At 48.2% G+C, this 24,943-nt stretch overlaps 1 protein-coding gene across 2 annotated transcripts in view; it reads left to right on the forward strand.

Annotated features, from left to right (window-relative positions):
- LOC101843348 (mitochondrial import inner membrane translocase subunit TIM16) overlaps window positions 1-24,943 on the forward strand; it is a 61,597-nt gene continuing 36,654 nt past the window's right edge. Inside the window, exons 1-9 of one of the 2 annotated variants that reach the window (XM_005081668.4) lie at window positions 1-176; window positions 2,693-2,789; window positions 3,846-3,920; window positions 6,885-6,955; window positions 7,618-7,801; window positions 9,079-9,155; window positions 16,539-16,589; window positions 24,308-24,394; window positions 24,853-24,935. In XM_005081668.4, coding sequence (XP_005081725.1) covers window positions 117-176; window positions 2,693-2,789; window positions 3,846-3,920; window positions 6,885-6,955; window positions 7,618-7,801; window positions 9,079-9,155; window positions 16,539-16,589; window positions 24,308-24,394; window positions 24,853-24,935 — 785 coding nt within the window. In that variant the 5' untranslated portion in view covers window positions 1-116. The remainder of the gene's footprint in view (window positions 177-2,692; window positions 2,790-3,845; window positions 3,921-6,884; window positions 6,956-7,617; window positions 7,802-9,078; window positions 9,156-16,538; window positions 16,590-24,307; window positions 24,395-24,852; window positions 24,936-24,943) is intronic. The other variant, XM_005081667.4, reaches the window with a different exon arrangement.

Raw genomic sequence — 24,943 nt, forward strand, 5'->3', positions numbered from 1 at the left:
GGACTGCGGGCGGGTGGGGCTGCAGGCTGCGGGAGTCTAGCGTAGCTTCCTATATCGTGCACCTGAGAGCTGACGCCCCTGGTCGTCGAGGCTGAACTCGCTCTTTCCCAGCCGCCATGAACCGCTTCAAGGTGTCCAAGTATCGGCACATGGAGCCCCGGCCGTCCCGCCGAGAGGTGAGCCCGGCCCGCGGACCCCGCTCCCTTACTTCTGGCTCCAGATGACTTCCATCCTCCTGTGCCAGCCGGCGCACTGCACACCCTGGGCTGCGAAGACCCTCCACCCCGCCCCACCCCGAGCTTTCCACCCGGAACTGCTCCCTTCAGTTGAGCGCCAGAGCCCAGGCCGCCCCTTCACTGCTTAGGGGACAGAGTCCGGAGCTCTAGTGACCCGCCCTGGCCGTTGGGTGATCCCGGTAGGCCTGTCCGCTTTGACTTGCCCCGAGACCCCCCAGGAAGCCTCCCAGCCCTCCCAGCTGCGTCCAGGCCTCTGCTTCCGGTCGGCCTTGCTGGTAGCCAGGCTGGGAAACTGTAGACGTGGGGCTTCTCCTTACTGCCTAGGGCCGGGCTGTGTAGAGATGCACCCCTTCCCTGCGGTCTCAGTGAGAATGAGCGTGTCATCTGGGGAGGGGGCCCCTTGGCCAGGCAAGCTTCCTCCCTTGGGTTTCCGGCTTTTCTTCCTCTACTGGCGCAAGCCTTCTCTTACTAGGGTGATGCTACTGGTGGCGGTTGGGGCCTGAAGAAGCTAGAGCAGGTGGATCCCACAGAAAGTGTGGAGAAGGACAGAATGTTCGAGTATGCCCCTGCCTGTCTCCCGTTATTTGGAAAGCCTGGAATGTCTTTGGATAATTGGGCTCAGGAATTGACCTCTAGTGGCCCAAAGCAAGTTATGACAGCCACGCTCCGTTTACATTCTCTGCACAGTATCTATCCTCTTTGTACCTTAGAACAGTGAACATTATGGCATTTCTCTTCCCCTGTGGCACTTAAAAGCCTCGGCCAGCAAGCACTGTATTTTTTTTTTTTTCGTAACAGGGTTTCTCTGTGGCTTTGGAGGCTGTCCTGGAACTCGCTCTGTAGACCAGGCTGGCCTCAAACTCACAGAGATCCGCCTGCCTCTGCCTCCCGAGTGCTGGGATTAAAGGCGTGCGCCACCAACGCCCGGCTTCAGCAAGCACTGTATAAGTGCACCGAAGAACACGGGGGTGTGTGGTGGGCTATGATGTAAAGTGTGAGGTAGGGGTTAACCCTAATAGCGTTGTGGAGAGCACTGCCTGGGAGGTGGGTTTCAACTGAGGCCAGAAGGGTAAGAAGTAAGAGAAGGCCCAGCAAGGAGATGGAAAGGGGGCCAGGGTGGACAGAGGACAATCGTCATGCGAAGCATGGTGATGGATAGTGTAGGGCAGTCCTGAGAGGAAGAAGTTAGGTTTTGTTATGAGTACAGTGTGGAGGGAGCCTTTGACAGCTGGAGAGGAAGTGTTTAGTATTTAGATTTGAATTAAGACCATTCCTAGGAGTGCAGTCCTGGAGGGGTGTGGGAGACCTTCAGGGACTTCTTCCTGTGTGGACCTCCACCCAACAAGTTAAACAGACAGGCCCAGGGAACTAGGGGCCTCAGGGAGAACTTCAGACAGCTTATATGATTGGAGGTGGGAGAGCAGGTCATAGTCTGCAACGGTACAGTAAACGTGAATCAGGAAGGAAAAGAGACGTGCGGTACTGATGTTCTTCAGGGTGGAAAATGGCCAATAAAGTAGGAAATGCAGGTGGTGATGCTGCAAGAGGGTGTGCCAGGGAGTGCGAGTGCTTTGTCGGTGAGGCAAGGAGCATCGCAGAGCAGACGACATCAACAGAGGAAACGGGGGCCTTGCTGATCTCAGTTGCAGGGCAGGAGCTCTTCCTCTCCCCCACATGTGGGGGTGTTCACATCATTGCCTGTTCACTCACCTAAGGGAAGAGCATGTTCCCAGGAAGCCAACTCTGCCTTCTCCCCGATGGGTGTGAGTGTTCTCAAGGGGTCCTTGGGACCTAGGAGAGCCCTCAGCAGAGGATCTGCAGAAGCCAAGCCCAGCTTCTGTTAGGTTGTCATTTCTTTGTCACCTTCCCCCTCTTTGAAGGAAGTATCCCCACAGACACTTGTACTTCCTTCTGACAGCCTCCTCCTCCTTATTAGGGAACCGATTTGCTGAATAATATCACCCTCTTAGCTACTTAGATTATTTCAAGAACATTTGGTATATTTTAAAGGACTGAGTGGGACAGACCCAAAAAAGTCCAATTCCACAGCCAAAGAAATACTTCCCTGATGGTGCAGAACTCAGATGGAGTTGCCTAGGGCTGAGGAAATGAAGATTAGTAACCTGCTTGTGGTGCTTGCATGAAAACATGAGTTTGGTGTCTAGAACCTAGGTGATGATATATGCTTATACTCACCAAACAGTCGCACAGACGGGTGGGCATTTGGAGTCAGCTAGCCTCACCGAATTTGTAAGTTCTATATTCTGGGTAAGACCCTGTCTCTAAAAACAAAGTGGGTGGCCCCTGTGGAATGACACTAGAGGTTGTCCTCTGGCCTCCACATTTACACATGCACCCACGTATAGACACACACAGAAGATGGAGTTTCCTGTTTTATGGTCCTCTCTATGCATGAGCAGAGACCTGACACCATCTTTCTTGTTCTTAATTTGCAGGCCTGGATCAGTGACATTCGTGCAGGCACTACCCCCACATGTGGGAACCACATCAAATCAAGCTGCAGCTTGATTGCCTTCAACTCTGACCGCCCAGGTAGGGAAGGAAGCATGGGAGAAAGCTTCAGACATTGTCATCATAGGAAGAAGAGCACGCTCCATTCACACTGGAGAGTTGGAACAGCCTGGCCTGGGGGAAGGGGCAGGCCTTCCCCTCTGCACTGGTCAACATACAGCAGTTAGATAGATTTTGTGTAAGATGTGCTTGTCCATAAGTCATGATGGCTCTTCTAGCCAAGCAGGAAAGAAACCGGTGCTTCTGTTTTCATTCATCCACACAGACAATTCCACTCCTTCTATGTGGGCCTTGGGTGGCTGGGATTGGTTATAATGAAGGTCTGAAAAGTCATGTGCTAGGTGTGGTGCACCAGGCCTATAGTCTATGCTCCAGGAGGCAGAGTCTGGAAGATTGTGAGATATATGTAAACCAGCCTGAGCTACCCAGACCCCATCTCAAAGAGGAAACAAAACAGAAAACCTTTAAAAAAAATGAAATAAAGCCCTGTGTTAGTTGGGACTCCCTTGGCTGTTTATGACAACACAGACAAACCAACTTAAGCACAGGATAAATACTGTTTTGGCTGACTCCAGACTTTAAGCAGAGCTGGGTCCAAAGGTTAACAAGTACTGTCCACGCCCACTCTGTACCCCCGCCCCAACTCCCATTCATTTAGTTTTTCCAGATAGAGGCTCACATTATAGCCCAAGGCAGCCTCCAACTCACAGGATTCCTTTGCCCCAGCATCCCAGGTGTTGTGATTATAGGTGTGAACCATCTCACTTGATCTTCAGTTTTTCTCTTGCTTCCTTCTGACTTGCTTCTCTGGTGAAGATGGTAGGAATAGTAGCTGACAGCTCACAGCTGACCTCTCATGTGATCTGCAGAGTGAGAAAAGAAAACATTTTTCCAGTGTTCTGTACATCCACTGCAGATAGTTTAACTAGGACTCGTCAAAGTCACGAAGAAAGTGACAACTGGTAGAGGCTTTCGGGAGGTCACATGGTTTTGGGTCTGTTCTCCTCTTGAAGTCCTTCGAAGGGAGGTAAATTGCACCCATTAAGCTAAAGTCGGAACCCTGTGTTTGTTTAATAGGTGTATTGGGTATCATATCTCAAGAAGGCCATGGAGAGAACAAGAGGCATGTGGCCTACCTTGGCTGCCATTCGGGTGAGTGGTGCTTCATTGAGGAAGCCTGGGCCTAGGGATTCATACTTGGTTCCATTGCCTGTGGCTTCTTGTCCTCACTGTGTTCGGGAAGGTGCTTGGGGTCAGAAAGCTGCACCTGGTTTGGGATTCTGACCTGGAGGAGGGAAGCTGGGTATTCCAGTTCATCAGCATGTCAGGAGAAGGGTGTGCAGTATCAGTCCTGCACTCCCAGATATCTTACCTGAGAACACCGGCACACACACACACCTCATATGGCTCCTAGCCCTGTGTTCTCTGGAGTCCAGCAGGACACCTCTCATTTCCAAGGCTCCTTGGCTTCTAAAAGCCATCCAAGGAAGTGGCTCTAATGGGCTCTAAAGGACTTTTGTCTGCTGCAGCTGTTTCTGGAGTCCCTAGCAGCCTGCCGGCGGCCTGCCCATTTTGGGGAAAGTTTGCTATCCCCTAGGCATTGGCCTAGCTGGCTTTGTCTCCATAGCTGTTGTCCTACGGGCTAGATCTCTCTTGTTGAAGACCTGGGGTGAAGGAAGAAGACAATTCCTTAGTCCTTAGGCTGGGTAGGGAGAGGGAGATTTGAAAGTAGGGATGCTGTTCAGTGTCAGTTATGATGATGAAGAAGGTCAATAATAAAAGCCAAGATTTATGTAGAGTCCTCTGGCTATTTTCCAGACTAAATTCGTTTTGTTTTGATTCTATTTTTTTATTAACTTATTTTTTACATTCCATGCTTTGTTTTTTTGAGATAGGTTTTCTCTGTATAGCACTAACTATCCTGGAACTCCTTCTGTAGACCAGGCTGGCCTTGAACTCAGAAATCTCCCTGCCTATATATCTCCTGAGAGCTGGGATTAAAAGTATGTACCACCACACCTAGCCCAATCTAAATTTTATATAAATTTTTATGCAAATGGGTGTTTTGCCTGTATGCGTGTACGTCACATGCATGTCTGGTATCTGAAGAGGCCAGAAGAAGTTGTCAGATTTCTTGAAGTTACGGGTGGCTGTGAGCACCATGTGGGTGCTAGGTCCTCTGAAAGAGCAGTCAGTGCTCTTAACTGCTGAACTATCTCTCCAGCCCACTAATCCAAACTTTGAAAAGTTTTGAGATGTCATATGGATACCATGTGTACTGCTTGTTTTAAATGAAGAGTTGATTTTTTTTTCCAGACAGGGTTTCTCTGTATTGCTTTGGAGGCTGTCCTGGTACTTTCTCTGTATACCAGGATGGCCTCAAACTCAGAGATCCACCTGCCTCTGCCTCTGCCTCCCAAGTGCTGGGATTAAAGGCATGTGCCACTACTACGTGTCTAGGTAGAGGCACTTGTCTGAAGAGGTGCCTCTTTTTTTTTTTTTAAGTATTTTATTTATTTATTGTGCATACAGCCTTTTTGTCTGCAGGCCAGCAGAGGGTACCAGATCTCATTCAAGGTGGTTGTGAGCCACCATGTGGTTGCCGGGAATTGAACTCAGGACCTCTGGAAGAGTAGTCAGTGCTCTTAACCACTGAGCCATCTCTCCAGCCCCCGAGGTGCCTCTTTTATGCAGGCTTGATGGTATGAGTTTGATCACTGGATCTCACAAAAAGACAGTAGTGATCTTATTCAATAGAGTTGTTCTCTGACTTTCACATATTGCCATGACATATGCCTGCCTGCATATAAATACACATATACTAAAGTAAATGAATTAAAAATATAAATGTGCATATGCAACCACAGCAGTGTTTGAAGTTAGATGAAAAAAACAAGCCAGATATGGTGGCACATACTTCTTTAATGACAGCATTTGAGGAGGAATTCAAGGTTATTCCCAACAATATATGCAATACATCAATCTGAGTTGAGCCTGGGCTACATGGGACTATGTTTAAAAAAATTAGACAAAATTAGAAAACAGATTTCTTACATGTTACAACAAAAATCAATCTCAACAGCACAAGAAAGAGGGACTGGAGAGGTGATTCAGCAGTTAAGAGCACTGGCTGCTCTTGCAGAGGACTGGGATTCAGTTCCCAGCACCCACATGGCTGCTCACAACTGTCTGTAACTCCACTTCCAGGGGAATCTAATACCTTCTTCTGAACTCTGGTTGCTGAATATGGGTGGTGCACATACATACACTGCAGGCAAAACATTTATACACACTAAATGAAAATAAAAATTTATTTCAAAAGCAGAGAGGGGATTAGAAAGATAGCTTAGCAGTTAAGAGTACTTTTGGCTCTTCTGGAGGCCTGAGGCTCAATTTCTGTCACCCCCGTATGGTGATTCCATTTTCAAGGACCTGACATCTTTTGGTCTCTGTGGGCATCAGGCATGCAAGTAGTATACAGACATACACACATAGGCAAAGCACCCATATACCCTATAAAAATTAAGATTAAAAATTCCATACTGTACTGTGTGATCCAGTGTTATTATGTAGAGTAAGGGCCATCAGACATTTTCTGTAAAGTTCAAGGCAGTGCATATTTTAGGATGCAGAGACTATACAGTTTCTGTTCTGGCTACTCAACTCTGGGTAGCATGTGCTTCATGGTAGTAGAGTGTGTGCTTAGCATAAACGATGCCCTGTTTGATTCTCAGCACAAAACAAAACAAAAACACCAAGAACAAAAACCCAACTGACCAAACTAAATACCAAATGAAGTTACTTAACTCTTAACTATGCAGTTGTTGCTGGAAGTAACACAGACTACACACATCACACATGCCAGCCTGGTCTACAAGAGCTAATTCCAGAACAGCCTCCAAAGCCATAGAGAAACCCTGTCTTGAAAACCACAGATAAATAAATAAGTCTACAGAAACAACAGCCCAAGGACTCATTAGGATATGTGTTGTAGTGTCCAGTGTCCAGAGGGAACTTGGCTTCTTAATGTGGGTGAATGTGTCACTGCTGAAGCTCTGGAAGGATCTCATTGGGTCTGAAAGGGACATTCAACGATCTGATTGCTCCTCCATACAGATCTGGTAACTGACCTGGACTTCTCTCCATTTGATGACTTCCTCCTGGCCTCGGGTTCAGCTGACAGAACGGTGAGTGGAGCTGGCTGGAGGAACTGTCTATGACCCACCCTCTATAGCCTGGGGCTCCGGGTCCTGGCCTCTATTTCATGCCCTTGCTGGCTCCAAGTGCCTGCTCAGAGCTGCTGTTGTGATCTGCCCTTTCAATGCATGACTGCCGGGTTGGGGGGGGGCACAAGACAGGCTGGGGTAGTGCGTGAAGCTATAGAACATTACAGAACCCTGCCAACACTCACAGGCCATCCTCGGATCACACCCTGCTCTCCCTGAGTTGGGCTCCCTCCCTCCTGTCCATAATGGGATATGTGGCTCCCAAACCCTTTAACAGGTAGAAATCCTTGACTCTAATGTATTAACCTTGTTTCAGCATGATACCTTGCTTGCTGGGTCCAGAATAACTCTGGGCAGGCCTGACTGTAGCAGCAAGGGTACTAGTATCTGGATTACAAACTTGGTCTTTAGGGGCTGGAGAGATGGCTCAGAGGTTAAGAGCACTGACTGCTCTTCCAGAGGTCCTGAGTTCAATTCCCAGCAACCACATGGTGGCTCACAACCATCTACAATTCAATCTGGTGCCCCCTTCTGGTATGTAGGCAGAACACTGTATAAGTAATAAATAAATTTAAAAAAAGTGTTTAAAACAAACAAACAAACAAACTTGGTCTTTCTTTCAGATAAAGCTCTGGCGGTTGCAGGGTGCCAGAGACACCCTTCCCTCTGTGCCTGGCGTGGTATTGGGTCCTGAGGAGCTGCCAGTGGAAGTAGTGCAGTTCCATCCTACTTCAGATGGTGTTCTGGTGAGCACAGCCAGCAGGGCTGTGAAGGTCTGGGATGTGGCCAAGCAGCAGCCCCTGACAGGTACGGCCACTCGGGAGGGGCTGCCCTTCTCTGGCAGCCCCCATCTGGACAGCCCTTCCCTTCTCTGTTGGTGTTTTTAGTAGGGTGGGGCACAACTCAGTGTGAGTGCTTCCCTTGCATTTCTAAGGCCCTGGATTCCATCACCAGAACCCTAAAAAAAGTTCCATAGTAGGCCGGGCATTGGTGGCGCACGCCTTTAATCCCAGCACTCGGGATCTCCGTGAGTTCGAGGCCAGCCTGGTCTACAGAGTTGAGTTCCAGGACAGCCTCCAAAGCCACAGAGAAACCTTGTCTCGAAAAACCAAAAAAAAAAAAAAAAAAAAGTTCCATAGTATGATAGGCACATAGTATACATTTTTTTTTAAGATTTATTTATTTATTACGAACACAACACCCTGCCCCCATATATGTCTACACATCAGAAGAGGGCACCAGATCTCATTACAGATGGTTGTGAGCTACCATGTGGTTGCTGGGAATTGAACTCATGACCTCTGGAAGAGCAGTCAGTGCTCTTAACCTCTGAGCCATCTCTCCAGCCTCCATAGTATACATTCTTTTTTTTTAAAGATTTATTTATTTATTACAGATACAGTTTGTCTACATGCCAGACGAAGAGGGCACCAGATTGAATTGTAGATGGTTGTGAGCCACCATGTGGTTGCTGGGAATTGAACCCAGGACCTCTGGAAGAGCAGTCAGTGCTCTTAACCTCTGAGCCATCTCTCAGCTTTCTTTGTTTGAGTTTCTCTGTAGCTTTAGATCCTGTCCTGGAACTCTCTGTTAGACCAGGCTGGCCTCGAGCTCACAGAGATCCGCCTGCCTCTGCCTCCTGAGTGCTGGGATTAAAGACGTGCGCCACCACTGCCTGACACATTCTAAAGCTTTGTAATGAGTAGTGTATCACCCTCCCTCCATTTCCAGTAAGCTCCTATCATATTCCAAACCCCAAACTGCAGAAGGAGGGGTAAGGAAGAGCAGAGGTGAGGGAGGCATAGTGGATGTGTGTGGTGAGCATGGGAAGTGAGAGCCAGGCTGGGAGGCAGGGAATCTCGGGTTATTAAATACAGGCATATCCCGATGAGGGCAGGCTTAAAGAAGGAAGCCTCTAGATGCAACTGTAGCATGTGTGGGTGGAGCTGCTGTCCCGCGCCTCCAGGCTGAAATCATCTTTGCTGCTGACTTTGCTGCTGGGGTTACCCCGAGGCAGGCCTATCCTCCTCTGCTTCCCTGGTGCCCTCCTTACCTGGTGTCTGACCTTGGCTGTTTCCCTGCAGAGCTGGAGGCCCACAAGGACTTGGTGCAGAGTGCTGTTTGGAGCCGGGATGGAGCCCTGGTGGGCACAGCATGCAAGGTAAATGGGCAGCAGGCAGCCTTAAACTTTAGCATAGGGCTAGGTCATATGGTCAGGGAGTCCTCACACCTTGTATGCTCAAAGATAAGGGCTGAAGAGCGCTGAGTCAGGATAGGTGTGTCTGAGCTCCCTGTGCCACCTGAAGCCCTTTAAAAGGGGCTTGAGGAAAGTCCTGTGCTGCCTCCTGCTGGTCTGGGCTGTTTGGTTTTGTCTTTGGTATATCAGGAAAGCTGTACCACTGCCTGAATAGTTTCTCCAAATGGCTTTCTATAAGATCCAACTTGCTTCAAGACAGTACCGAGGCCGCTAGAGGGCGAACAGGCATCACAGATGGAGGGCTTGGTCTGCTAAGAGTTCCCGGCTGCCTAGTTAGGTCCTTTGCCTGGTCCAGAACAGCCTCAAGGCTAGCTTACTGGGAACTGATTTGCACCCAGCCTTAGTGGCTCTGTGTGGCACTCATTGCACATCGAGAACAATGCTGCATGCCGGATCCCAGTGCCCTCCTGTGAGAAAATGCAGCCGCTACATTCTTGTCATTGGGCTCAGTCTGCTCAGGTCACAGAGCTGGTCAGTGGCAGGGTTAGCATCTGAATGTCAGCGTCCAATGTTCCTCAGCAACTCTAGCCCTGCAGAGTGACAAGTGATTTCTCTAGCCCTTCACCTTGGCTAGAGACTTCCCATCTCTCCTGTCCTGTATGTCTCTTGCTTCTGTTTTTTCCCCTGTTAATCTCAAGCTGTTCTCTGCCCTTTGTTGTCATTGTCCTGTCCTGTGTCTAGCTCTGGTTGTGTTTACTCTCCTAGTCTGCCTCTCCTCTCCCTCGTGTCTGGTCTCATGTCACATGGCCCCGGGAGCCCTGGCTGTGGTGGACCCTAGACTGTGCCTGCTGCAAAGTGTAGTTGGGAAAGCTTTTCCAGAAGAGCCCTGGGCCTCCCTGACTGCACTAGCAGGCCTAGCTGCCCAGACCCTCCCCAGTCACTCTGCCTCCTGCAGCCCCGTTTCTGCCCCTGTACCCCTTCTACCCGCTCCTTTATGTGTCTTCCCACCCTCACATCGACTCCAGCAGGCTCCTAGCTCAGCATCTTGCTTGATTTGCCACCTTGTCTTGTGCTTGTTTTTTGAGATTCAACTCAGGTTTCTTCTGGCTTTCCTGCGACAACTCTGGCTAGGGAGTGTAGCCCTTAGACGTAACTCTGGCCTTGTTGAGGCTGGCTGCTCATTGATCTCACCCAGGCACCCAGACTCAGGCTATGCACAGAGCAAACACTGACCTGGTTTCCCTTATATTTGGTCTAATTTTTTGATGGACTTGCTTTAAGTTATTGTTTTTTTTTTTTTTTTTGTATATGGGTGTTTTGTCTGTATGTGTATCTGTGTACCACATAGGTGCCTGGTGCCCTTGGATTTTTGGAACTGGAGTTACAGATGGTTATAAACTGACGTGTGGGTGCTGGTAATGAACTTGAGTCCTCTGAAAGAGCATCTCTCTAGTCCCCTCAAAATATATTTTGAGACAGGGTTTCAGTCTGTAGCCTAAGTTGATCTGGAACTTCACTGTATAATCCAAGTTGGCATCAAATTCAAGGTGATCCTCTGCCTGCACATCTGAATGCTGGGATTAGAGACATGAGTCACCCTTTTTGACACAATTTTATTTTTATTTAGCAGACTATTTTAGAGCTGTTTTATAGGAAAAATAGAGCAGATAATATAGAAATTTCCCATATTTCTCTCCTCTCCACATCCATTTCCTTTATTATTTTGTTGTTGTGTTTAAGATGTTTGTTTTGAGGGGCTGGAGAGATGGTTCAGAGGTTAAGAGCACTAGTAGCTCTTCCAGAGGTCAAGAGTTAAATTCCCAAGCCGGGCGTTGGTGGAGCACGCCTTTAATCCCAGCACTTGGGAGGCAGAGGCAGGCGGATCTCTGTGAGTTCGAGGCCAGCCTGTGGTCTACAAGAGCTAGTTCCAGGACAGCCTCCAAAGCCACAGAGAAACCCTGTCTCGAAAAACCGGGGAAAAAAAAAAAAAAAAGAGTTCAATTCCCAGCAACCACATGATGGCTCACAATCATCTATAATGACATCTGGTGCTCTCTTCTGGTGTACAGGCAAAACATGCAGGTAGAACACTGTATACATAATAAATAAATAAAATTACCTTTAAAAAAAAAAAGACATTTGTTTTGAAATGGGGTCTTACTATGTAGCCCTGGCTAGCCTGGAACTGGTTATATAGACCAGGTTGACCTCATGGAGATTTACCTGCCGCTGGGATTAAAGGCAAATGCCACCATGCTCAGAGCTATTAATATATTTTTCAGATAGTCTATATAACCCAGGCTGACCTTTTATTTGGAACCTTGCTGCCTCAGCCTCCCAAGTGCTGAGATTACCAGCATGCCCCCTATCTGCATCTCCTTACTACCTCTTGGACTGGTGGGATACATTGTTGCAATTTTACAGATAGTGATAAGTTATTAGAATCTAAATTCTAATTTTCATTAGATTGTTTGCTAGCATGCATACATGTCAAGGAGGGATGTTGTGTCCATACAGACTGGATGTTGGGTATCTTTTTCCATTCCTTTCCATGTTTATTTTTCGGTATATATTCATTTTCTTTTTTGTGTGTTTTCCCTGAATATTTATATGTGAAACAGTGCATGCTTGGTGCTCATGGAGGTCAGACAAGGGCAATGGATCCATCCCCTGCAACTGGAGTCAAGGATGGTTGTGAACCTCTATGCGGGTGAATGTTGTGGGGTATTTGTACACCGTGTGAAGATGTGTTGCTGTGATTGGTGAGATGAAATGCTGACGGGCCCGTAGCTAGGCAGAAAGTATAGGCAGGATTTCCAGGGAAAGAAAAGGAAGAGGACGCAGACACAGAGAGGAAACAGTTGGTGCGACATGGAAGGGAGGTGATAGAGTGTGTATTAATATAAATGGGTTAATTTAAGCTACAAGAACTAGTTAGGAACAAGCCTAAGCTGTAAGTTGAACTTTCATAACTAATAAGAAGTCTATGAGCTGGTAGTTAAAAAAAAAGTGTGACTACAGGTGTTGAAAATTAAACCTGGGCCGGGCGTTGGTGGCGCACGCCTTTAATCCCAGCACTCCGGAGGCAGAGGCAGGCGGATCTCTGTGTGTTCGAGGCCAACCTGGTCTACAAAGTGAGTTCCGGGACAGCCTCCAAAGCCACAGAGAAACCCTGTCTCGAAAAACCAAAAAAAAAAAGAAAGAAAGAAAATTAAACCTGGTCCTCTTTCACAGCTCTTAACTACTGAGTCATCTCTTCAGCTGGTCCCCACCCCACCCCACCCCCGTTTTTTAACTAAAAAAAAACAAAAATGACCGGGCGTGGTGGTGCATGACTGAGGCAGGGAGACCTCTGTGAATTCAAGGCTAGCCTGGTCTACATAGCGAGTTCCTGAATAGCCAGGTCTAATGTAGAGAGACTGTCTCAAAAAACCAAAAAGAAAAAACTGTATTTTCTGCTTATGTTATGGTATACAAGTTGGGTAGGTCAGAGGACAACTTTATGGAGTTGGTTTTCTACTTTACCTTTACATAGATTCCAAGATTGAAACTCAGATCTTCAGGCTCACATGGTTGCTACTGTTGTGATAAAACACCACTGACAAAGCAACTTGGGGAGAAAAAGGGTTATTTCATCTTAAACTTCCAGGTCACATTCATCACTGAGGGAAGTCAAGAGCCAAAACCCAAGGCAGGAACTGAAACAGAAGCTGTTGTGATTAAAAAAAAAACAAAGCCACGAAGGGAAGTGACGCCATACAGCCAAGACTCACATGGGAGGTTTATTGGAAGAGGAGAGAGAAGGGGGCAGAGAGGGGAGCAGAGACTAGTGCCTGGGGATAAGAGTAGAGGAAGAGAAAAAGAGGGAGGGGAGGGAAAGGGAGAGAGACAGACAGACAGACACGGGGGGGGCAAGGCCCCCCTTTTAAAAGGGAAGGTAGCGAATGTGGACAGGGATGCTCTTAGTGGCTGCAGCTGAGGACATGTCCTGTCAGGACACTAAGGGCAGACCAGTGCAGATGCCTGAATACTGGCAGAAGCCATGGAGGAATGCTGCTTAGTTACTTTCCTACTGACTTGCTCTCCGTGGCTTGTGTAGTCTGCTTTCTTTCTTTCTTTTTTTTAATTTATCTAACTTTATTTTATGTGCATTGGTGTGAAGGTGTTAGGTCCCCTGGAACTGGAGTTACAGACAGCTGTGAGCTGCTATGTGGATGCTGGGAATTGAACCTGGGTCCTCTGGAAGAGCAGTCAGTGCTCTTTACCACTGAGCCATCTCTCCAGCCCCTTGGCTGCTTTCTTATACCATGCAGGACCACCTACCCAGAGGTGGCACCACCCTCAGTGAGCTGGGTTCTCCTACATTAATCAAGAAAAATGCCCTCCAGCCGGGCGTTGGTGGCGCACGCCTTTTAATCCCAGCACTCGGGAGGCAGAGGCAGGCGGATCTCTGTGAGTTCGAGGCCAGCCTGGTCTACAAAGTGAGTTCCAGGACAGCCTCCAAAACAATACAGAGAAACCCTGTCTCGAAAACCCCAAAAAAAAAAAAAAAAAAAAAAAGCCCTCCAGTGATGATGGCTTGAAAAAAAAATTGTTTTAATTATAAAAAAAGGAAAAATGGTCTACAGAATTACCTATAGGAAATCTGATGAGGGAATTTCTCAAATGAGGTTCCTCTTCCCATATAACTCCTGCTCCTGTTAAGTTGACAAAAACAAACAAACAAACATCGGATGCATGGCAAGTGCCTTTATCTGCTGAGCCATCTCACCGCCCCCTCCACCTCTACCATATTGTATTTATTTAGACAGGGTCTCATGTTTCACTATGTAGCCTTGGCTGGCCTAGCGCTCACTGTGTAGAACAGGCTAGCATTGACTTTATAGAGATTCACTTGCCCTAGTGCTGGCATTGAGGGTGTGCACCACCATGCCCAGCCCCTCCACTTATTTTTTGAGACTGTCCCTCTCGGTGAACCTGAAGCTCCCACCTGGCTGAACTGTTGAGCCACCGGGCCCAGGGTCTTTCCACATCCACCTCTGGTGCTTTGATTCCAGATGTGCACCACTGTGCCTGTCTCCTTACTGGGCACTAGTGATACTGATTACAGTAATAACTTAAGTCCCCAACCAGCTCCTCAACCCAAACTGACATTTCAACAATAAACGAAATATCCATCCATTAGTTTATATCTTTGTTTCTTTTCATCAGTGTTTTAATTTTAGTTTTAGTTTGCCTCATGTTTTGTGGGCAAGATTTATAGCTAAATATTTCAGTTCTTTGGTACTGATGCAGATATAATGTTCTTAGTTTGTAAGTCTGAGTATCATTTTTCAAAATGTGAAAATAGGCATCTGTGCTGAAGGAAACAGAGTTGAGCTATGCCAAAATACAAAGTGGAAAATGCTGGCCAGCCCCCACTTCCTCACCCTTCACACCCAGCATTGACTCAGCAGTCAAAGCTCAGTCCTTTCTCTTTGCATAGCAAACTCCCACAGTGTAGAAGAACATGGTCACAAAATGGAGGAAAAGGAGATTTGTGTTTATTTTGACAATATGTCAAATTGTCCTCAACTCCCTCTTTGCACCTAATAATTTATTGTGGCCAAACCAACAAACAGTGGATACAAACTCTACTGAATTAATTTTCTTTCAGTGGTTTATGCATGCTTACATGCTAGGTCTGGCCTTTACCACTGAGCTACAGTGCTAGGTATGTGTCCCAACTTTTTAGGCATTTTTGCTGTGTGTGTGTGTGTGTGTGTGTGTGTGTGTGAGAGAGAGAGAGAGAGAGAGAGAGAGAGAGAGAGAGAGAGAGAGAGAGAGAGAGAGAGAGAGAGCACAGACACACAGATGATCTTGCAGAAATGAGGACCTATATATAGGGCATGACCATTTTATTTCAGTCATAGATTTTTGTCTTTTTTCATCCTAGCCCTCAAGTAGTCTTTATCAATTAGTGCATTGAAAGGATGGTTAGGAAAGATTAGCTTCTCTTTAATCTGGGCTTGGTGGTGCACATCTGTAATCCTGGCATTTAAACTGAGGCAGCTGTGGGATTGTTGTAAATTCAAGACCTGCATGGGGTACATACACACTAAGACCTTGTCTCAACAGCATTGTCAAACATAGACTGAGGCAGGGATTGCTGAAACTAAACAGAGAGTTCTTTGTGTGTGTGCGTGTGTCTTTATAGATGAAACCAAAGGTTAATATTGTGTTCTCCTTGATCACTTTCTACTTTATTTATTTATTGGGGTGGGGGAACATGTACTATGTGTGGAGCTCAGAAGACAACTTATGGGAGTGCATTCTTTACATCATGTGGGTTTTGGGATCAAACCCAGGTTGTCAGGCTTGGTGGCAAACACCATTACCTGCTGAACCATCTTACCCTTTTTTGTTTGTTTGTTTTTTGTTTTTGTTTTTCTAGACAGGGTTTCTCTGTGTAGTCTTGACTGTCCTAAAACTTAACTCTGTATACCAGACTGGCTTTGAACTCACAGAGATCCACCTGCTTCTGCTTCCCAGTGCTGGGATTAAAGGGGTGTGCCACCATCGCCCAGCAAGTCATCTTACTTGATCCTACAATATATTTTTTTACTTTTAAAATTTTGTATGTGTGTTCTATCTGCATATATCAGCGTCATTTGAGTGTAGAGCCCTCGGAGGCCAATCGGATGGAGTGGATTATAAATGGTTGTGAACCATCTTGTGGGTGCTGAGAAATGAACCCAGGTAAAGCAGTCAGTGCTCTTATCCACTGAGCCATCTCTCTAGCCCCTCCCCACTGTATTTTTTGAGACAGTGTCTCTTACTGAATCTGTGTCTCATTGATTTGGCTAAGCTGGCTAGCAGTGAGATTTGAGGATCCTCCTGTTTCCACCTCCATACTCCCAGAGCTAGGGTTACAGGTACATACCTGGTTTTTATGGGAGTGCTGAGATCTAAACTCAGGTCCTCATGCCTGCATGGCAGACACTATCACCCAAATCATCTCTCCAACCTCAGTGTGAAGTTCTTTTAAGTGCAGAAGCATCATCATCCCGTAAGCCCTGCCTCAAAGGAACAAAAGGTGTGGCAAGGGTATGCAGGTGACATGCCTGGCAGGTAACGGGTGAAGGGGAGTGTTGTCATTGAGTGTTGTCCTCTGGGAGTCTGGGCAGGAAGGGATCTGACCTACAGGTAAGATTGAAGACCCCCAGCTAGGGAAGTAGCATCTGGTCTGTGATGCCAGCCTGCGTAATGTGGTACCAACTGAGAGCCTGGAGTGTGAGAGACAGACTGGCCTCCAGAAACCCTCAGGCTTTAATTGTATCCTTTGGTTCTTTCTTCCTTCTTTTTTAGGACAAGCAGTTACGCATCTTTGACCCCAGAGCAAGAACCAAGGCCTCTCAGGTAAATTAGTGTCTAGTACTGGTGGGTAAAAACCCCTACCCACAGTTTCGGGACCTGGAGGGACCTGGTGGGGACAACAGCTGCGGCTGCTGGGAACTCTTTCTGAGACCCGATCTCTGAGTCCTGGGAAGCGCCTGGCTTTGATCACAGGGTGGGATGCAGCCAGGCTGCCCACAGGCTATCAGTGGGGGCATTCCCTGAGTTCAGGAATGCAATTTGAGATTTCAGTTCCCTCCCCTCCTTTGAACCGTGCTGTCTTTTTCTGGCATGGTCAGCAGAGACCAGCTTACTGAGGACTCAGAAAGAATCCTCATTTCCATTTTCTGTATCCAGGTCTTTTAATGGACCATGGGATGGACTGACTTCCCATCTCTGCAAGACCTGGGGACTCTAGCTAGGTATTTTGTTATTATCTGTGTACTGAGTGCATGGAGCCCATGCAGTCATTGCTTCCAAATGAGGCAGCAGGCATAGGGCCCCTGGAGAGTCTTTCATTTCTCTAACAGAGACCCTGTAGGCAGCAGTCAGCTAGCCATACATATGGCCCCGTCCCCAATGATTGTTAAGGGCTTCTGTTTCCTGAAGGGCTTAGTGTTTGTCCTGAGAAATTGGCTTACAGATGAGGACTCATTTTTACAATAGGTCATAAGCAAATGGCCAGCGGTGGGAAGAGTTTGTTCTAGAAGTCATCTGAGAGGATATAAATGGCAGAGAAGAGCTCATTCTAGAGGGGAGGCAGGCTGTTGATGCAAAGGGTCTGTCCCCGGGGCTGTGAGAAACCAACCACGAGAGAGTTTTAAGCAGGGGTGAGATTAGTGATTTTCTATTTTATTCCCCCCCTCTCAAGATTTATTTAATATTTTTGTGTGTATGTGTGTGTGTGAGAGAGAGAGAGCCTACATGAACCCATACATACATGGGTGCCCACTGAAGACAGAATAGGAGGTTGGGATCCCTGGAGCTGGAGTTGCAGGTAGTTGTGAGCCACCTGATGTGGGAGCTGGGAACTGAACTCAGGTCCTCTGGAAGCAAACACTCTTAACTGCTGAGCCATCTCTCCTGACATCTGCATTCCTTTCTCTATTTGTTTCTCTCTTGAGACACAGTTTCATTATGTTGCCCTGACTGACACTCTAGGTAGACCAGGCTGGTCTTGAACTTACAAAGTTCCACCTGCTTCTGCCTCTTGAATGCTGGGATTAAAGCTGTGCACTACCATACGTGGTATATTTGTATCTCCTTTCTTTTCAAAAAAGATTTATTTTTAATGTTCTTTTAAAAAATATTTATTCTGCTGGGCAGTGATGGCTCACGCCTTTAATCCCAGCACTCAGGAGGCAGAGGCAGGCGGATCTCTGCGAGTTTGAGACCAGCCTACTCTATAAGAGCTAGTTCCAGGACAGCCTCCAAAAACACAGAGAAACCCTGTCTCGAAAAACCAAAAAAAAAAAAAAACCCAAAAAAAAGAAACACACAAAAAAGCTTATTTTATATGTACAGTTATTTTGTTTACATTTTTGTGTACCTTTCATTCATGCAGTGCCCATAGAAGCCAGAAGAGGGCATTGGGTTCCCTTGGAACAGAAGTTACAAATGGTTGTGACCTGTTGTGTGGGTAAAAACCCTGGTCCTCTACAAGAACAGCCAGTTCTCTTAACCACTGAGCTATCTCTCCATCCCCAGCTTCTGTTATTTTGAATTATGTGTCTGCACATGTGTCTGAGTAAGGGTTTGTTGTTTGAGTGCAGATACCTACAGAGGTCAGAGGCATTGGATGCCCCAGAGCTAGAGTTACAGACAGTTGTAAGGTGCCTAACATGGGTGCTGCAAACCAAACCTGGGTTCTCTGAAAGAACCTCATACAGATTTTTGTTTTATTTTTGTTTGTTTGTTTTCGAGACAGGGTTTCTCGGTGTAGTCCTGACTGTCCTGGAACTTGCTCTGTGGACCAGTCTGGCCTCAAAGTCAGGAGAGATCCTCCTGCCTCTGCCTCCGAGTTCTGGGATTGCATCATGCACATTTAACCCCTGAACCATCTCTCTAGTCTCAGGATTTCTATTTCTTTTTTTTTTTTTTGAAAACAATTTAAAAAACAACACTTTATTTTATGGGTATGAGCATTTTGCATGTGTCCATATAGGCCAAAAAGAGGGTATCAGCTCCTCTGGAATTTGAATTACATAGAGTTGTGAGCCACCATGCTGAGAATCAAACCCCTGTGGGGATCCTCTGGATAAGTAGCCCCAGGAATTTGTAGTTCTTAATAGAACTGGAGGCTGATGAGGCTTTTTCCCCAGGAAGGTGTGGTGCAGAGTCTTGTTTTCCTAGGAGAGACCTAGGCTCTGTTTTTGAGGGCTGGTTTCCCCGGGGCTCTTGTACCTTCATCCTCAAATATCAGCTCAACTTGGTACATTATACCTCTTGGGCCTAAATAGTTTGCCACACGCTGGCCTTGTGTCCCTGAAAAAGCTGCTGATCTCATCCCACTGGGTCCTTTGAATCTGAGGTAGATGAGGTGTGAACAGCGGGTCTTGCTGATAGGCTTTCACTGACCCCCCCCAAGCCTTTGCCTAGAGAGGTGCCCAGAGGTGAGATAGAAGCCCCTTCTGAGGGCGCCTTGCCTGCTCTCGTGCCTACCAGGCACCACACCGGACCAACTGCTTGAGTGTTTTCTTCATTCCCCTTTTCAGTGGCCTCTTTCCAGCCTGCTTTCTCCCCCAACCCCACCCCCTTTTCCTCCCCTCCTACGCCTCCCTAACACCCCACAGAGGTGGTCTGTGAGCGAGCCTAAGGTGGAGTTGGTGTGGCGGCTAGCCAAGGGGCTCCAAGTTGTTGAAGAGTACAAGCAGGCGCTGGGGATCTGGGCTGGAGGAGCCCCCTGGAGGGGATTTAGCCAGGAGAGCTGGGAAGAGCGTGGGCAGCTCCACTGGTCGCTGGGATGGTGCCTGCGTTTGGCTCTGAGGCTATATGCAATGCGGGGGCAGCAGCAGGCCTGGAATGCAGCCCTCCAACTGTCCCTGCCTCCCCCACAACTTCCGCCCAGGGCATCTGGCCCACACCTGGCTTCTATTAGGAAAACCATTGCTGGCGGCCAGGGTGGTGTGAGCTGAGGGGCCAGCTCAGAGAGACTCCTTCTGAAAGTGCTTTCTCTGAGCTCCTCCTTCCTGTCTAACAGGGGTCAAAGTGCGGGTGGGGTAGAGTGTACCACCCTCATCCTACTGTTCTTGTTCCAGGCTTGTCTTCTGAGCCCCATGGTTCTCAGAGACTAGAGGTTGCACATGCCTCCAATGTTGTCCTCTGTCTACCGTCAAGTTTGGCCTGTGCCTCTAAGGTACTTGACCTTGGAACAAGTGACCCTTAGGTGACTCCCTACTAATATTTTATATCTTTTGTACCCTTTGTTTTAATTTTTTGCTCCTATTTTTATTTATGTAGGCTTTGATTTTTTTCTTTTCTTTCTTTTTTTTTTTTGTTTTTTTGTTTTGTTTTGTTTTGTTTTTTCGAGAGAGTGTTTCTCTGTATTGTTCCAGGTTCCAGGAGGCTGTCCTGGAACTCGCTCTGTAGACCAGGCTGGCCTTGAACTCAAGAGATCCACCTGCCTCTGCCTCCCGAGTGCTGGGATTAAAGGCATGCGCTAGACCAGGCTGTTCTCAAACTCAGAGATCTGCCTGCCTCTGCCTCCTGAGTACTAAGATTACAGGCATGTGCCACCGCCACCACCTGGCCTTGTATTTCTGATCTTCCTGCCTTCACCTTAATTTTTTTAGTTTTGAAATGGGATTCTCCCTGTGTTACCCTGGCTGTGTGACCTTCTGTCTTAGCCTCTTAAGCAGCTGTCATTGACTCAGGACCCAGCAGAGGAGCAGAGTGCCAGCCCAATCTCTCTGAGCCCCTAGACTTTCTCTGCTGTCCCTTAAGCCAGAGCCTAGGGTGAGGGCAAGGAAGGCCCTGAAGCTATTACTAATTAAAGGAAGCAGCAACTCTTTTCTCTTAACTTATTGATTGATTGATTGACTGATTTTTTTCGAGATATGGTTTCTCTGTGTTATAGCTCTGGCTGTCCTAGAACTTTTTGTAGACCAGGCTGGCCTTGAACTCACAGAGCTCCTCTGCCACCCCAGTGCCGGGATGAAAGGCTTGAGCCGCCACCACCAGGCTTAATGTATTTATTTTTATGTGTATGTTTTGCCTGCACGTATGTAAGTGGGAATGGAATTATGGATGGTTGTAAACTACCATGTAGCATGTAGGAACCAAACCTGGGCCCTTTGGAAAAGTAGCCAGTACCGTTAGCCTCTGAGCCATTTCTTCAAGTTCAACCTTTTGAGGTTTGAGTGAAAATGGTCATCAGTGGTGAGGACCAAGACCTTCACCGGGGGCAGAATAGAGTTGGGACAAGCCTTCCAACCTCTCGTTTGAACTACCTCCTAGTGTCAGAATGGCTGGCTGAGGAGGAGGTTGTTGTTGGTGTCATCATGGCTATGTAGTGATTCTCTATTTCAAAAGAGGGAGGGAAGGGAGCCACAAGTCAGGCAGGTATCTGCTGGTAGCTGTAGTTGCCTAGGAGGTTGCACACCCCCTGGAGAAGTTCCCTTTTCCCCAGAAAGGAGTTTAGAGTTTCCCCTCCTGGACAGGTGGTGGTGTCATGCATTGGAGAGGAGATGTGACTGCACTTCAGTTGAAATGTAAATGTGCCGCTGCCACCTAGTTGTGGTTGGCCGGGGTGGCTGGACCATTGCCATTCCTGTTCTTTTCTCAAAACCAGATATGGGAGAATTGTTAGGGCACTGAGTGGCAGAAAAGACACTGTAGTACCCTACAGTGTAGGCCAGCCTTGGAAGCGTGCTGGAAACCAGAGGCATCTGGACTGGTGGCGGTCCCACTCCTGCCACCTTGCAGCTATCAGTCTCAGTCTCATCATCTATGAGTCACAGGATCTAATGGGTCCTAGGCGGAGCCTCCAGCTGCATTATGGGCAATCAAGGCAGACAGCTTCCTCTCTCTAGGCCCCTGATTTCTTCATATGTTAATGGGAAGGTAGAAGATGTGGACCAAGGTACATTCTACTCCGTGTATATTCTCCTGCATGAAAAGCTGCCAGTGTACCACCGGGCAGTGGTGGCGCACGCCTTTAATCCCAGCACTCGGGAGGCAGAGGCAGGTGGATCTCTGTGAGTTTGAGGCCAGCCTGGTCTACAGATCGAGTTCCAGGACAGCCTCCAAAGCCAGAGAGAAACCCTGTCTCGAAAAACCAAAAAGAAAAAAGAAAAGAAAAGCTGCCAGTGGCAGCCACGCCACGCCTCTGGGAGGTACAGAGATTCTTGTGCTCACAGATAAGCACTAAGGGAACCAGGAATGTTAAACACACTGGGTTGTCCCTTCAAGGGAGGGATGCATGACCTGTTTATCCAACCAGAAGTCTGGGAGCGGATGTGGTTAATAGCCTGGTGACCTTTGTGCTATCTGTGTGGCCAAGACCACACCAGACCCTCCCCTTCTCATGAGCCTGTCAATCTATAGGGCCATCTTTATGGAAGACGTCACATGTACTTTATAAAGAGTTTTGATGTCGTCATGTCTTAAACTTTATTGTGCACACAGTATTGATTTAGAATCAGGAAGTTTTTCACCAAATTGTGCTGTTCTTAAATATGTCTAAAATAAACTTGGGGTCAGACTCCCAAAGTTTGAACTAACACCAACTACTGACCGTGTTGGACTGAACTGCCTTCGTGGCTCCTGTAGATGGTTACTCTGCTGGCAGTGGTAGTTACACAGATTCCTGCACCGGATTAGCCACCTCCCGCTCCCTACCTGCAGCTTCTTGGGCCTTTCTGCTTCTCGTCTCTATGCAGAGATAGCTCTGTGTAGCTCTCTGGAAGACCATTCTAGTTCAGACAAAATGTTATTTCAGATACATTCTGTGCCCTGTTACCTTGTAAAATACACATTTGCAGCTGGATATGATAGTTCACATCTGTAAATACATAAACCCAGCACTTAGGAGGCTGAGGCAGAAAATCAATTGTTAAAGACTAACCTGGACTACATGGCATGACCCTGTCTCAGAAAACTGTGACCCCACCCCCAACCTCCAAAAATTAAACAGCAGATTGTAATACCTAGTTCTGCAATAGATGTCTAGGGGAAGATGTCATTGCGCTTTTCAGAGGTGAAGAAACTGAGGCACAGAACTCATCCAGGGACAGGGCAGTGGAGACAACGGTGTGTTTTCACCAGGGCCGCCTGACTCAGGGCTTCCTGTCCTAACCTCATTTTCCTCCTTTGTGATATGTAGTAGTAACTGCAGTGAAGTTACTCTGTTCAGTCTGGCTGGCCTCCTGCTATGTAAATGTTCCCTGGGCTCGGGAGACTTAGCCGCTTTGTTCTTCTGTGTCTCCATCTCCTAGCACAGCATATCCATATTATGAAAGAAAGAATGACCAGCTACTCACACTCCTGGTCTTGAAGCCTGCCCGGCCTCTCTGCTGGCTCCTAGCATACCTCTCAGCCCCTGGAGCCTCACGTGTTTGTTGACTGTGAATGAGGGAGTGAAAGGTAGACCAGTTATGAGTTGTCTGGTTTTCCACCTTCACAAGAGCTGCACACTGGTGAAGGAACCAGAGCTTAAATGGCACTGCTGACCCATAATAGTACTCCAGAGGCTAGCCAATGGCTTGACCCTTGTCCAGACCCCATAGCCCCTTTTACATGGAAAGGGAAGTATGGGGCCCTAGTTCTCAGGCTCCAGCTCCGACTTCCTGTGCCACTGTGGCTGGGTGGGAAAGGAACAGTGAGGGGGGAAAAAGCCCCTTGAAGGACAGGCGGAGCATTTCCAGTGGTCTCCCACGCTGGGGTCAGCCTCTGCATGCTGGGGAGGGGGCCCTGGGCAAGCTTCTCCAAGCTGCTTCCCTGCCTCATTCATTCCCAAGGAGGAGATCGTGGGAAGTTTGGAGGAGGCTGGCCACATTTGGGGTGAGCTATTTTTGGTAACAGGGTCCTTGTCTCAGGCTCCAGGGGCCAGGGTGGCTGGGAGAGAGCTGTTTGCATTTCCTCTGGACTCCCTCCTGCCAGGGCCCAAGGGGGACAGGGCCATTCGCTCCGCCTGCTGTGCGAATTTCTTCTTCCTTTCTGGGGGCCTCCAGCCTTCCTGTCTGTCAGATGCTCCAACACCCCTGAAGGGCCACCAGGGGCACTGCTTCACCCTCTCCAGGATGTTACCCAGAGCTTGGCCCCAGGCCTCCCTCTGGCCTGCTGGCAGTGACAGGAGGCAGCAGTAATCCTTCTAATCCTGTGATTTGCACGGGGCTTTTCTCAAGGCCCAGTCCTTGTATTTGCTCTCACAGCTGATCCTCTGGGCAGCCCCGAGGAGTGGGTGGCATGGGCACTATAAGCCTCATTTACAAGTGAGAAGAGTGAGCTGTGCAGAGGGTGTGCATTCCCCAAGACCGTACAGCTCTTGAAAGAGGACCCTCAGCCAGCAGCCTTTGACCCTGGCACACCAGCACTCTTGGGAGGAGGGAGGATGAAGCTGAACCTGGGGGCCTCTGGGTGCAGAGGTGCTTTCAAGGGTGGAGGCAGGGTCTTCAGGACCTCTCCTGTTTGCTGTGGGTACTCAGACAAGTAGGCACAGCATATCCCAGTTCCCAGCCACTCAGCAGGTCCTTGTCCCCGGCAGGGGGCCCTGATGGCTCAGTGCTGTCTCTTGTCTCCTGCAGAGCACACAGGCCCATGAGAACAACAGAGACACCCGGCTGGCGTGGACAGGCATTCAGGAGCATCTTGTGTCCACAGGATTCAACCAGGTAGGGTTTCCTCCAGCATTCATGGCACTGCCAGTCAGGGGCTTGTCTAGTCCTTTAGGCTCCTGCTTCAAGAAGGTTGGGTGAGGCCATTGGGAGGTGGGGTGCAGACAGCCAGTTAATGGCCTGTCCATATACGGCCTGGCTGTGCAGCTGGGTCTCAGGGCCCCAGGGAATTGAGGACTTTGGAAAACTGGCAGATTCCATTTGCAGTAGCTAAGCTTGACCCCAGGAGCCATGGTGGCCCCACAGGGACCAGAGTCCATGGAGGGAAACGCCCCTTGTCCCTTGTCACCCAAAGGTTCTTAAAGGGGCAGGGCAGGACATGAAAACCCAAACTCTCCCTCCCTGTCATGACTCCCTGATGCTCTGGGCCAGGTGACCATGCCAGGCTGCACCCTCAGGTACTGGGTTCCAGGAGCAGATAGATTTCTCTGAGTCTTTCTCTGGCTCCCCCACAGATGCGAGAAAGAGAAGTGAAACTCTGGGACACCCGCCTCTTCAGCAGCGCCCTGACCTCTGTCACCTTGGACACCTCACCTGGGTAGGAAC

This window comes from Mesocricetus auratus, unplaced genomic scaffold (assembly GCF_017639785.1).
Source record: "Mesocricetus auratus isolate SY011 unplaced genomic scaffold, BCM_Maur_2.0 Super-Scaffold_100007, whole genome shotgun sequence".
Taxonomy (NCBI): Eukaryota; Metazoa; Chordata; class Mammalia; order Rodentia; family Cricetidae; genus Mesocricetus; species Mesocricetus auratus.